An 11,515-nucleotide genomic window follows, 5' to 3' on the forward strand; every position below is an offset into this window, starting at 1 on the left:
TACTAAGTGAACTTGAGATTCACAAGTTTAAAAAAAAAAAAAATCCATTCTTGAATAGTCCAACACTGCAATGTACCTAAAATGAGGGAGGTGGTAGCACAGTGGTGGGCCCTTGACCAAGGCCATTAACTCTGGATAAGAACATTTTCCATATGCCATAAATGTAAAACGATTTTTAGGGCACATCCAACCTTTCACTGGCTGGATATTTTGAAATCCTCTATATTTTCTGCCTCCAAGGCTACAGCATAGATAAACATCCTTCTCATCACCAGTGCTAAACTAATTGTATCTACATTTATAATAAATCTAATAATCTATATAAATCTGGATAGGTAGCCAGTACTAGCTGGAACCAGTAAGCATGCTCTTATACAGTCGTGCATCATATGCTGTCATCTATTTTCATATCAGAACAAAAAGTGGTTCCTATGTAGTGGGGGAAAATAAAACACCAAGTGTGAAAGCACTCAAAGTATTTTCTGGTGGATGGCATGTAGGATAAGAGGAATATAATGGCGTTTTTGTTTTCCTGGTTTCTCTCATGCAACCAACAAAATGCTTTTACTTTCCGTTTGTTTGTAATCTGAACACTGCAGTTGGGAAATAAACATTTAATTAAAAAAAAAAAAAAAACGGTGTGCAAAATAAACGACTCAAGCAAAAATTTATTAACACAAAAGTTTAGTTATAGTACAATTTACACACAAGTCTTTATCTACATTAGATGTGTGCAGGCTCAAGTTAATACCTGAAGAAGAAATGTTCATATACAGTATTAAGGTACATTAAAAAATAAATAGTGTAATACATGTTCATTAACAAGGAAGCTCTATCATGTTTCTCAGATTCGAGTTCTGTTTTTTGCTGTGCCGTGTCAAACCGTAAGATCCATAACATCCACGCTAATTATTGTCCATCACTACAATCTATTCGGATCCACCTTCCAGCATACGCTGTTTATTTGCCGAGTCGGCGTTGCATCGGTTGCCAGATCAGGTAGCGGATGTATCTAGTCATTGGGGTGTGATTTCCGGCTGCTTTGGCTACACGGTTTGCAGGAAGCGAACGCACGCTTAGATCCAGAGTACTCTCTCAGATCGATATCGCTCAGCACGGCAGTCTTTTCTCTTTTTATTTTTTCACTGTAAAAGCCAGACAGCGCATTTATTAGTGGTGTCTCATCTCCGTCTCCACTGTGCTTTTCTATATCTGAGCCACTCTTTCTACACTTCACTGTACTGTTGGTGCAATTTACTTTTGTTTCTCTCTGCTGCTTGCTATAGTCATATTTATTCATTCTGAAGACATGAGTAAACAAACAGATCACTGACACAGGAAGTCAGTGTCTGAAATTATCTATGAAACTAAGACGATAGCTAAGAGTCCCTGTTGGTAGCAGCAGTCTGGATTTATAACTCAAAAGTGAAAGACTGTGTTCACATATTGCTGCAAGTAATTATGTCATCCATATTAATTTACTGTGAGAGATTCTGACTTGGGAATTTGCTAAACGATCCAGACTGGCTCTTGTTTCTGTAAATCAAGAAAGAAGTGAACCTCTGGTCACGTTTAGGCGCAACATGTTTGAGCCTCTAAACGGGAAATTTATAATGCAACAATGTACAAGACGCTATTTGCTATTTTGTGCTTCCAATTATATTGCAACAATTTAGAAAAGGCCCAAACGTGGATTTGATGATCAGGTGTTCGCATAATTTTGGATCTAGTATTCTTTTGGGGATGAGGAACGGCGAGTTCATAGTTGTTCCCACAAATAAGGATTTTGAAAATGTTAGGGTTTGGTTTTTCTTTTTAGCATTGATCTCCTGATAAACAGGGATGTCCTATGTCTAACAAGGATGCTCCCTGGGGCAGTGGCTGCTTGCTAGTTTAAGGCTAACAATCAAAAAACAAACTACTGGGCCTTGTGCAAAGCTCTCAACCCTTTCTGCTCCAGGATTGCTGTATCACACCTGTACCTAGCTAGGATACGAGTGCAAGTCCACTGTATTTGCATATAGGACAAATATTCCCTTTGTCTAACGGGGCAGAATGATGTGTACGGCTCCTGAATATTTCGAACTGCTTCCACTAACTTCTTGCAAAATCACTTAATTACAGTCCATGATAGTTCTTCATCATTGCCATTCATTCACCAATAATCAATCATCAATATCGTCTTAAATCATGCATGTATCTTTGGAAGAATAAATAATGGCACCCCATACACATTCAAGGTTAATCTTCCTGTGCTGCAAAGTACTTTTCTGTGCTTTCATTTTGATATCGTAAAATCAAACAGGTCAAACAAAAATTGAGGTTGCCTTGTACTTAAAAAAGAAAGAAAAAAAAGAAGCAGCTCTATTTTATCAAACAGGTTGCAGAGAAGCTACAGAGATGCCGATTCATGCTTTCGATATCTGACCAGAGACTGAAAAAAGGACTTTGCGCTTCTTCCTGCATGAGCATTATCCACAACCTGCCGAGGCGGCAAGACGGGGAGCGCAGAGGCGAGGAATGAGAAGTGTTTCTAGAGCAAATTAAACTCCGAGCTCAGCGTTGTGTGTACGAGTGAAAGCCTGAATGTTGGTGCATACTGGCCTCTGTGTTAAAATGGATGAACTATCTGTTGGGAAGGAAGACGACACTCCATGTGTTTTTATTTCCGTTTGCTCTTGGTGTCAGTGGTCTGGAACACACTCGAGGCTGACATGAGGTTCTCGATGTACTGGCCCAGAACCTGGTTCTCCGACTTCAGCTTCAGGTTCTCCTCCTTCACCGCATCCACCCGAGCAGAGAGATCTTACAGGAGAGGAAGGGAGATTAGATCCATTAAGATGAGAGCGAAACACTAATGCTCTTCAGGATAGGAGTGGGTTATGAGTGAGACAGTATTACAGTGTGGAATACGTGGGTGTGTCTCAGTTTGGTACAGAGACAAGTATTAGATTTGATTTTCAATTCTAATAACTCACTAAAAAAAATACCATAATTAAAATTGATGATTGAGGTCATGCCAACATCAACCTCTGGTATAAATGGAAATGAAACTGGACATGAGTAACATCAATTTCATGCTACAACTCGTGAGCATTTTGGCTGAAAACAGAGCAGAAATGTTGAATTATATCAGCGGAGAGAACATCTCTGCGATATCTCGTTATATGAGCGTGGAAATAAATAACGGTTGAGTAACAGCTTCCTGTTTCCTTATTAAAGATGTATATAGGCTTGTTCCTGCTAGCTTCGGATCAGTCTGACTGAGCAGAAGCAGAGCAGAACGTGTCATTTCCCTCAATCGCCAGTCTACCGTTAGAGGATCTGACACCGAGAACACATCTGGACATCCGTCAACACAGATTTCATAGTGTTATGAGAACTGAAATCACACGGTCTGTACCCGGACAGGTTTGAACAAGCCAGACATGAATGATGTGAGAGAAATGCTGAGTGTTGCGATAAAATAGCTGCTGATTATTTAAATTACCTTCTAGTGTGTGTTGGAGCTCCAGTACTTGGTTAATGAGGCGAGTCTTCTCCTCCACTTCGACCTGATTCTCCATGTCTCCTTGTTGGACAACAAAGACAGAAAGAAGAACACGAGCACACTGAACTCTTGTTCAAAAAAGAAAAGGTTTTTTCTGAACTGTTGTGTCTTTACCATTCATGTCACAGTTCATGGTGGAGAGCTGCTCCTGTAGTGTAAAGCGCAGGGCTGCAGAGTCACAATCAGCTGAAATCAACAAGACATGGTAAGAAAAAAAAGAAAAGGCAAAGATTAATATCTCTTATACCCTCATCATTTGCCAACATTGACAAAGCTGTGGTTTGGGTGAAAATCGACTGAATGGCTACAAAAAACGTTCATTTTCACCAGTAATTTTTATACGGATCTGCTGTGGATCAAACGCAAGAGGGAAAAAGTAGTGCCATAAGAATATTTGTTTGAATACATTTCAATATATAGCGAGCAAAAGAAAAGGAAGAGAGTGAGATTTTGGAAAAAGGATATGGATATAGCTGTTTATACAGAATGGTTCCATAGTTTGAACACACACCTTTCAGCCAATTACAAATCCGGGTCTCATGCACAACAGCGACTCATCGACAAAGCAACCGGACACCATTCATATTCAATGAAAGATACAAGACATCAGCAAGGGTGTGTGTCCAGTGACGTGACAAAGCTCAGAAAAGTTCCACTCTTTACAAATACGGAGCGACTTCGTTTAAATCGATTGATACAACTTTGTCAAAGTACAAGTGCACACCAACAAAATGCTGTTTAGCATCAACTAGGAAATATAAGCATTGTGGAAACTGACAAGTGCAGATAAATGTGTAGCACAAATAAAAATAAAGGCTATGGGCATTGAGCAAGTACAGTACACAAGTACAGTACACACACACACACACATTTTATATATATATATATATATATATATATATATATATATATATATATATATATATATATATTTGTATTAACGCCAGTCACTTCCCCCCTCTAACGCTGTGGTCCCCAAACTTTTATTGCACCATGGATTAGTTTCAGCTAATCCATGGTAGGGGGCGTACAACATGCAAATAATATTTGATATATGATTTATTATTAATTTAATTACATATATAATGAAACTGCAGCTCACCATAATGCAGAATCAGTGCAAGCCTTATTTATCGATGAAGGGGGGAAAAAATCGGCGACTGAAACAAGTGTGGGAGAAATTGGCAAAGGCGGAAATTGTCTTTTTATTTTATTTTATTGATCACCAAAGAAATTATTTATTTTCCGATAAATCGCTGCACCTTTTGTCCTGCATTATATATTTTACATACACTATTAAATAAATAGATAGATAGATAGATAGATAGATAGATAGATAGATAGATAGATAGATAGATAGATAGATAGATAGATAGACAGACAGATAGACATCAGATACACTCCTGAATATTCTCAAGTGACTCGATGACGTCACGTGGCGGCTGCTTCTCGACAGACTGGACAGTTTCCCCTTAAAAGTGGAGAAACTTTGCTATAACTCCGTTGTTTTTGTTCTAACACCCAGAACTTCTTTCCCATAAAACAGCAGAATATTATTAAACATTAAAATCGTTTTTATAGCGCAGATCCAAGCTACACGTTGCTAACGAGCCAAAACATAACATTGAGGCTAATCTCGGCTAAAAGAGGGCGCTAACTCTTGCTATTCGTTAGCTTAAATTGTTAATATACGACTATAATAATGGACACTTCACCATAATTTCTTATTAACAATGGAAAACATGCTGTATTATAACCAAAAGGACTAATGATAAGTAATTAAATCAGCCGCTAAATCGTTAACATGGGCTGGGCTTCTGCTAGCTACCGTTATCCAGGAATAAACAAGATATATATAGACACATTTTAGACGCTGGTTCGTTATATCAGCGTGTATTATCTTACCTCTTCTGAGTTTCTGGGTGAGCTAATAGTTCAAATGTGGTGAGAAAACAATACAAAAGAAATACACACGCGAAGGCGCTCTGCAATGCTGCCTACACGCTGAGGGTAGACCCTTGCTGAAATACCGACTCGGTGCACTAGAGGGCGCCAACGAAGCGTCAAAAATCAATACTCATGGCTGACTCCTAAATTATTTTCTACTTCCCATGTAGGTGCCCTATATAGTCGATAAAAGGATAGGTTATACACGTAATTTAGTGTACTTTATATGGTAAAGTGTGTGATTTGAGATGAAAGTAGAGGGATAGGGTGTGAACCCTACATGCAGTTATTAAAACATAATATACATATACAGTGAGAAAAAAAAGTATTTGAACACCCTGCTATTTTGCAAGTTCTTCCACTTAGAAATCATGGAGGGGTCTGAAATTGTCATCGTAGGTGCATGTCCACTGTGAGAGACATAATCTAAAAAAAAATCCAGAAATCACAATATATGATTTTTAAACTATTTATTTGTATGATACAGCTGCAAATAAGTATTTAAACACCTGTCTATCAGCTAGAATTCTGACCCTCAAAGACCTGTTAGTCTGCCTTTAAAATGTCCACCTCCACTACATTTATTATCCTAAATTAGATGCACCTGTTTGAGGTCGTTAGCTGCATAAAGACACCTGTCCACCCCATACAATCAGTGAGAATCCAACTACTAACATGGCCAAGACCAAAGAGCTGTCCAAAGACACTAGAGACAAAATTGTACACCTCCACAAGGCTGGAAAGGGCTACGGGGAAATTGCCAAGCAGCTTGGTGAAAAAAGGTCCACTGTTGGAGCAATCATTAGAAAATGGAAGAAGCTAAACATGACTGTCAATCTCCCTCGGAATGAGGCTCCATGCAAGATCTCACCTCGTGGGGTCTCAATGATCCTAAGGAAGGTAAAAAATCAGCCCAGAACTACACGGGAGGAGCTGGTCAATGACCTGAAAAGAGCTGTGACCACCGTTTCCAAGGTTACTGTGGGTAATACACTAAGACGTCATGGTTTGAAATCATGCATGGCACGGAAGGTTCCCCTGCTTAAACCAGCACATGTCCAGGCACATCTTAAGTTTGCCAATGACCATTTGGATGATCCAGAGGAGTCATGGGAAAAAGTCATGTGGTCAGATGAGACCAAAATATAACTTTTGGGTCATAATTCCACTAAACGTGTTTGGAGGAAGAAGAATGATGAGTACCATCCCAAGAACACCATCCCTACTGTGAAGCATGGGGGTGGTAGCATCATGCTTTGGGGGTGTTTTTCTGCACATGGGACAGGGCGACTGCACTGTATTAAGGAGAGGATGACCGGGGCCACGTATTGCGAGATTTTGGGGAACAACCTCCTTCCCTCAGTTAGAGCATTGAAGATGGGTCGAGGCTGGGTCTTCTAACATGACAATGACCTGAAGCACACAGCCAGGATAACAAAGGAGTGGCTCTGTAAGAAGCATATCAAGGTTCTGGCATGGCCTAGCCAGTCTCCAGACCTAAACCAAATAGAGAATCTTTGGAGGGAGCTCAAACTCCGTGTTTCTCAGCGACAGGGCAGAAACCTGACTGATCTAGAGAAGATCTGTGTGGAGGAGTGGGCCAAAATCCCTCCTGCAGTGTGTGCAAACCTGGTGAAAAACTACAGGAAACGTTTGACCTCCGTAATTGCAAACAAAGGCTACTGTACCAAATATTAACATTTGACTTTCTCAGGTGTTCAAATACTTATTTGCAGCTGTATCATACAAATAAATAGTTAAAAAATCATATATTGTGATTTCTGGATTTTTTTTTTAGATTATGTCTCTCACAGTGGACATGCACCTACGATGACAATTTCAGACCCCTCCATGATTTCTAAGTGGGAGAACTTGCAAAATAGCAGGGTGTTCAAATACTTATTTTCCTCACTGTATATGTGTCACATACTTTGCATATTTTAAATACAGGGTCAGCCATGATACATGCCCCTTGGAGCAGAGAGGGCCTTGCTCAACGGCCCCAGAATGGCAGCATGGTCATACAGTGCCTTGAACCCCACAACCTTCTGATTACTAACCCAGAGTAGGAGTAAGACAGAGTACATATGTGTGAATGAGAGGGAGGGCAGTGGAGTGGTGCGGTTGCAGGGAGAAGAGGTGGAGAAGGTGGAGGAGTTCAGGTACCTGGGATCAACAGTGAAAAATTAATAAAGAGTGTGTTAGAGAAGTGAAGAAAAGCGTACAGGCAGGGTGAAGTGGGTGGAGAAGAGTGATAGCAGGAGTGATTTGTGATAGAAGAGTATCTGTAAAAGTGAATGGGAAAGTTTATAGGACTGTGGTGAGACCTGTGATGTTGTATGGATTAGAGACAGTGGCCTTGAGTAAAAGACAGGAGGTGGAGCTGGAGGTAGCAGAGCTGAAGATGTTGAGGTCTTCGTTGGGAGTGATGACGATGGACAGGATTAGAAACGAGTTTATCAGAGGGACAGCGCATGTGGGACGTTTTGGAGACAAGGTGAGGGAGGCGTGATTGAGATGGTTTGGACATGTGCAGAGGAGGGACATGGGGTATATCGGTAGGAGAATGCTGAGGATGGAGCCACCAGGAAAGAGGAAAAGAGGAAGGCCTAAGAGGAGGTTTAGACTGTAACCTGAGTTCAGGATCAAACATGATCAAACATGGGACCCTGAAACTGTGAGGTAGAATTGCTATGTACTGAATCACCATCACCATAATACAATACTTTAAACATATTCTTTAATACAGTAGTAATAAGAAATATACTTTTATACAAACTCCCACCCTTAATCAATCACATGTTCTCCCTCCATGTGTTTCTGTGGGGTTTTTTCTGGGTTTTCGGGTTTCTTCCAATCTCCAAATAACATCAGAGCACTAAGAATGAGTGTATGAATGAGAACCGCCGGACTGGCATCCTAGATACCAAACCAAGAAATATCAACTGGAACGCTAAGACATACAAGGAGTAAAAAAACAAAAACCAAATGCTAGACAGAGTGCTGTACAAGTTGTGACTTAATATTAGTGATGTGAGGTGCAGTGGCTGATGGGAAACAAGTGCTCATGTGCTTAAGTTGGTTTTTTACCCTGACAGTGTTACACCAGTATTCCTAGGATAGGCTCTGCACCACAACCAATATAAATCAGTTACTGAAGATAAATCCATAAATAAATATTCACCCTTGTAATGATCAGTATCGCACTCTTCTGACTGAACTGGAACTTCTCATGGGGTCTTCTATTATTATTTACCTCACATTTCATAAAACACTTAAAGTATCTGTATCTACACCGACCAGGCATAACATTATGACATTATAACATTGTGACTGGTGAAGTGAATAACACTGATTTTCTCTTCATCATGGCACCTGTTAGTGTGTAGGATATAAGTGAGGATTTGAGTGACTTTGACAAATTGTGATGTCTAGGCGTCTGGTTTAGAGCATCTCCAAAACTGCAGCTCTTGTGGGATGTTCCTGGTCTGCAGTGTGCAGTATTTATTAAAAGTGGTCCAGAACCGTTTTGGCAGCAAAAGGGGGACCAACACAATATTAGGCAGGTGGTCATAATGTTATGCCTGATCAGCGTATATTTATAATTTACCACTAAACATCTCGCTGCACACATTCTAACAAATTAAAGGCCAAAATACTTCTTTTTGCTCCAGTGCCTTCAACTCAAATTAATTCTAAATACAATCTGAATCATCACCTTCATCCTATAATATATTTCTAACCAAATGGGCGTGGTCTCCTCTAGAATGACTCCACCCCCAACCACAGTGGTGTCACTAAATGGTTTGATATGGAAATGAATGTAAATCACATGGTCTGAACTTCACAGCACAGTCAGCTGCGAGATGTCGGAGCGGCATGTCCGATCACTATTGCCAAAATATGACAGAGGGAAAATCCTGAGTCCTGGGACGTGCAGAATCGATGCTGAGTCATGTTGTAATTGTTCTCATAGTGACTGAACACCTCCGTGTTAGTTTTTCCTTTAATTTGTCACTGTCTGAATAAATGCATTTCAAGGCCAGATGGTTAACAAACAAGGATAAGAGATAGATAGATAGCTTTTGTCATCTTGGCAGTTAAAACACACACACACACACACACACACACACACACACACACACACACACACACACACAAACACCATGAGTTGAGCAGGAAAAACCAGTGCTGATACTATGCTATGCAGTAAGCAATCATGAGGCTGTAAATATACTGAATCTGCAGACTCAGCAAATTCCTTCCTGTGTGCATACCTCTGTTTGTCTCTGTGGACGAAGGAGAGAGGAAGAAAAAGCCCTACCGTACGGCCTTAATCTTATTATCCCTCCTTTTTACATCCTAATTATGCCGTATTGTTGGAGTGGAGCCGTACTGAGTAGCCTGCGTGTATTCTTTAACTCACGTGTCATGTGGAAAGTTCAATTTACCAGCACCCACATGTCCCACATACAAGCCCACATGTCTGTGCTCGATAACATGGACCTTGTAATGCGCGTGTGTGTGTGTGTGTGTGTCTTTGTCCATATCCAGTCAAAAGTTTATTTTTCAGTATAATCCAAATGTTGTTTCTGAGCAATGATGAGCAGGCATCAAAACAGGACATTATGAGCCCTTACCTGAGTCATCAGCCAGGGGAATGTTGGTGAACATCCCGTCTTCGTCGTCCACTTCCCCTTCCATTTTCCTCTGTGTGTGTGTGTGTGTGTGTGTGTGTGTGTGTGTGTGTGTGTTGTTGTGTATCGACCAGATCCTTCAAAATCAACGCATTCTTAATAGTTAATTAATGAACCTCCCCTAGTTTTTTGTTGTCTTACTTTCCCTGTGTACAGTTCTCTGCTTTTCTCTCTCTCTCTCTCTCTCTCTCTCTCTCTCTCTCTCTCTCTCTCTCTCTCTCTCTCTCTCTCTCTCACACACACACACACACACACACACACACACATTCATTCTATTGTGGTACATGAAGCCGTTGGGCCGCACCCTGTCAATTATTCAGTGTCTCCACAGCAACAGTCCGGACCTGCAAGGTGGCTCATGTGACATGTTGCCCCGGGGCAAGAACACCATGAGGAGCAAAGAGTTCAAAGGTCACTTTTATTATTTTTTTTATTTTATTTTTTTTACGAGTTTAAGCTAGAACTCTTTACTGGACTTTCATTTGAAAAAAAAGACATGAATTATTGTTCTAATGAGTGACACATTAACCACAGGAACAGGCCATAACACTTAACCATTCAACATTACTGCCTTAATTACTGAGCTCTTTGATCACTAAGGAGGGATTCAGTTCACAGCCAGTCTTCATTTATAGCTATTATTATGATCCGGACATGTTAATATCAGAGTCCTGAATTACTCCCTGCTGCCTGGTAGGAAATAATAGAGCGTGTACTCTCTCTAGTGCACTAGATGGTGGAGTTTAACCTAAAAGTTTTTTTTTTTTTTTCAGAAATTAAATTTAAGCCCAGCATGTTCAGTTAATTTGCAGCTTTAACGGTGTCCATGTGCTCAGAAAATTAACTGCACAACCGTTTAATGTGCAGTTTTCTATGGTTTATCAGAACTCTGTTTCCCAGAATGCACCAAAGCATACAAATATGGCCCCCAGAGACGTCACTTCTCAACAACAGACTCATTTACATTCACCTGATTATTATTGCATTTTTTCAGTAATCATATATTCATATATACATGATTATATATATATATATATATATATATATATATATATATATATATATATATATATATATATATATATATATATATATATATATATAGTAGACTCCATGATACCTGTTCTTCAAAGTAACCCTCAGAGATATACACAACTGACTTATCAAGCCCTTTTCCCTGGTTGACAGTCTGAATTGTGATATGTTTATACCAGTTTTTGTATTCTTCTGATTTGATTAACCTTTCATTTTTCTGCATCTGTTTTGACTCACCAGCTGTAACTTACTGTTCTATTATCTTCTTCTTCTTCTTCTTCTTTCG

At 39.9% G+C, this 11,515-nt stretch overlaps 1 protein-coding gene across 2 annotated transcripts; it reads right to left on the bottom strand.

Annotated features, from left to right (window-relative positions):
• Positions 1-656: 656 nt before the first annotated feature.
• On the bottom strand, positions 657-10,524 carry scoca (short coiled-coil protein a). Of its 2 annotated transcripts, XM_083538886.1 has the most exons (5): positions 10,432-10,524; positions 10,138-10,370; positions 3,665-3,736; positions 3,491-3,571; positions 657-2,805 (listed from the first exon to the last, which is right to left on the bottom strand). In XM_083538886.1, the coding sequence occupies exons 2-5, from the start codon at positions 10,199-10,201 to the stop codon at positions 2,663-2,665; spliced, it is 360 nt and encodes a 119-aa protein (XP_083395012.1). In that variant the 5' UTR covers positions 10,202-10,370; positions 10,432-10,524; the 3' UTR covers positions 657-2,662. The 2 variants fall into 2 exon arrangements, with proteins under 2 accessions (XP_083395012.1, XP_083395013.1); XM_083538887.1 differs by lacking the exons at positions 10,138-10,370; positions 10,432-10,524 and adding an exon at positions 5,456-5,608.
• Positions 10,525-11,515: the final 991 nt, after the last annotated feature.

The sequence above is a fragment of the Silurus aristotelis genome (genome assembly GCF_946808225.1).
Source record: "Silurus aristotelis genome assembly, chromosome: 4".
NCBI lineage: Eukaryota > Metazoa > Chordata > Actinopteri > Siluriformes > Siluridae > Silurus > Silurus aristotelis.

Bases quoted from the DNA above. Each gene is read 5' to 3' on its own strand.
- scoca (XM_083538886.1), bottom strand. From the start codon at position 10,201: ATGGAAGGGGAAGTGGACGACGAAGACGGGATGTTCACCAACATTCCC. The intron at 3,737-10,137 runs GTAAGGGCTCAT...TGTTGATTTCAG, and splicing joins TCCCCTGGCTGATGACTCAG to CTGATTGTGACTCTGCAGCC. The intron at 2,806-3,490 runs GTAATTTAAATA...CTCTCCTGTAAG, and splicing joins GCTCCAACACACACTAGAAG to ATCTCTCTGCTCGGGTGGAT.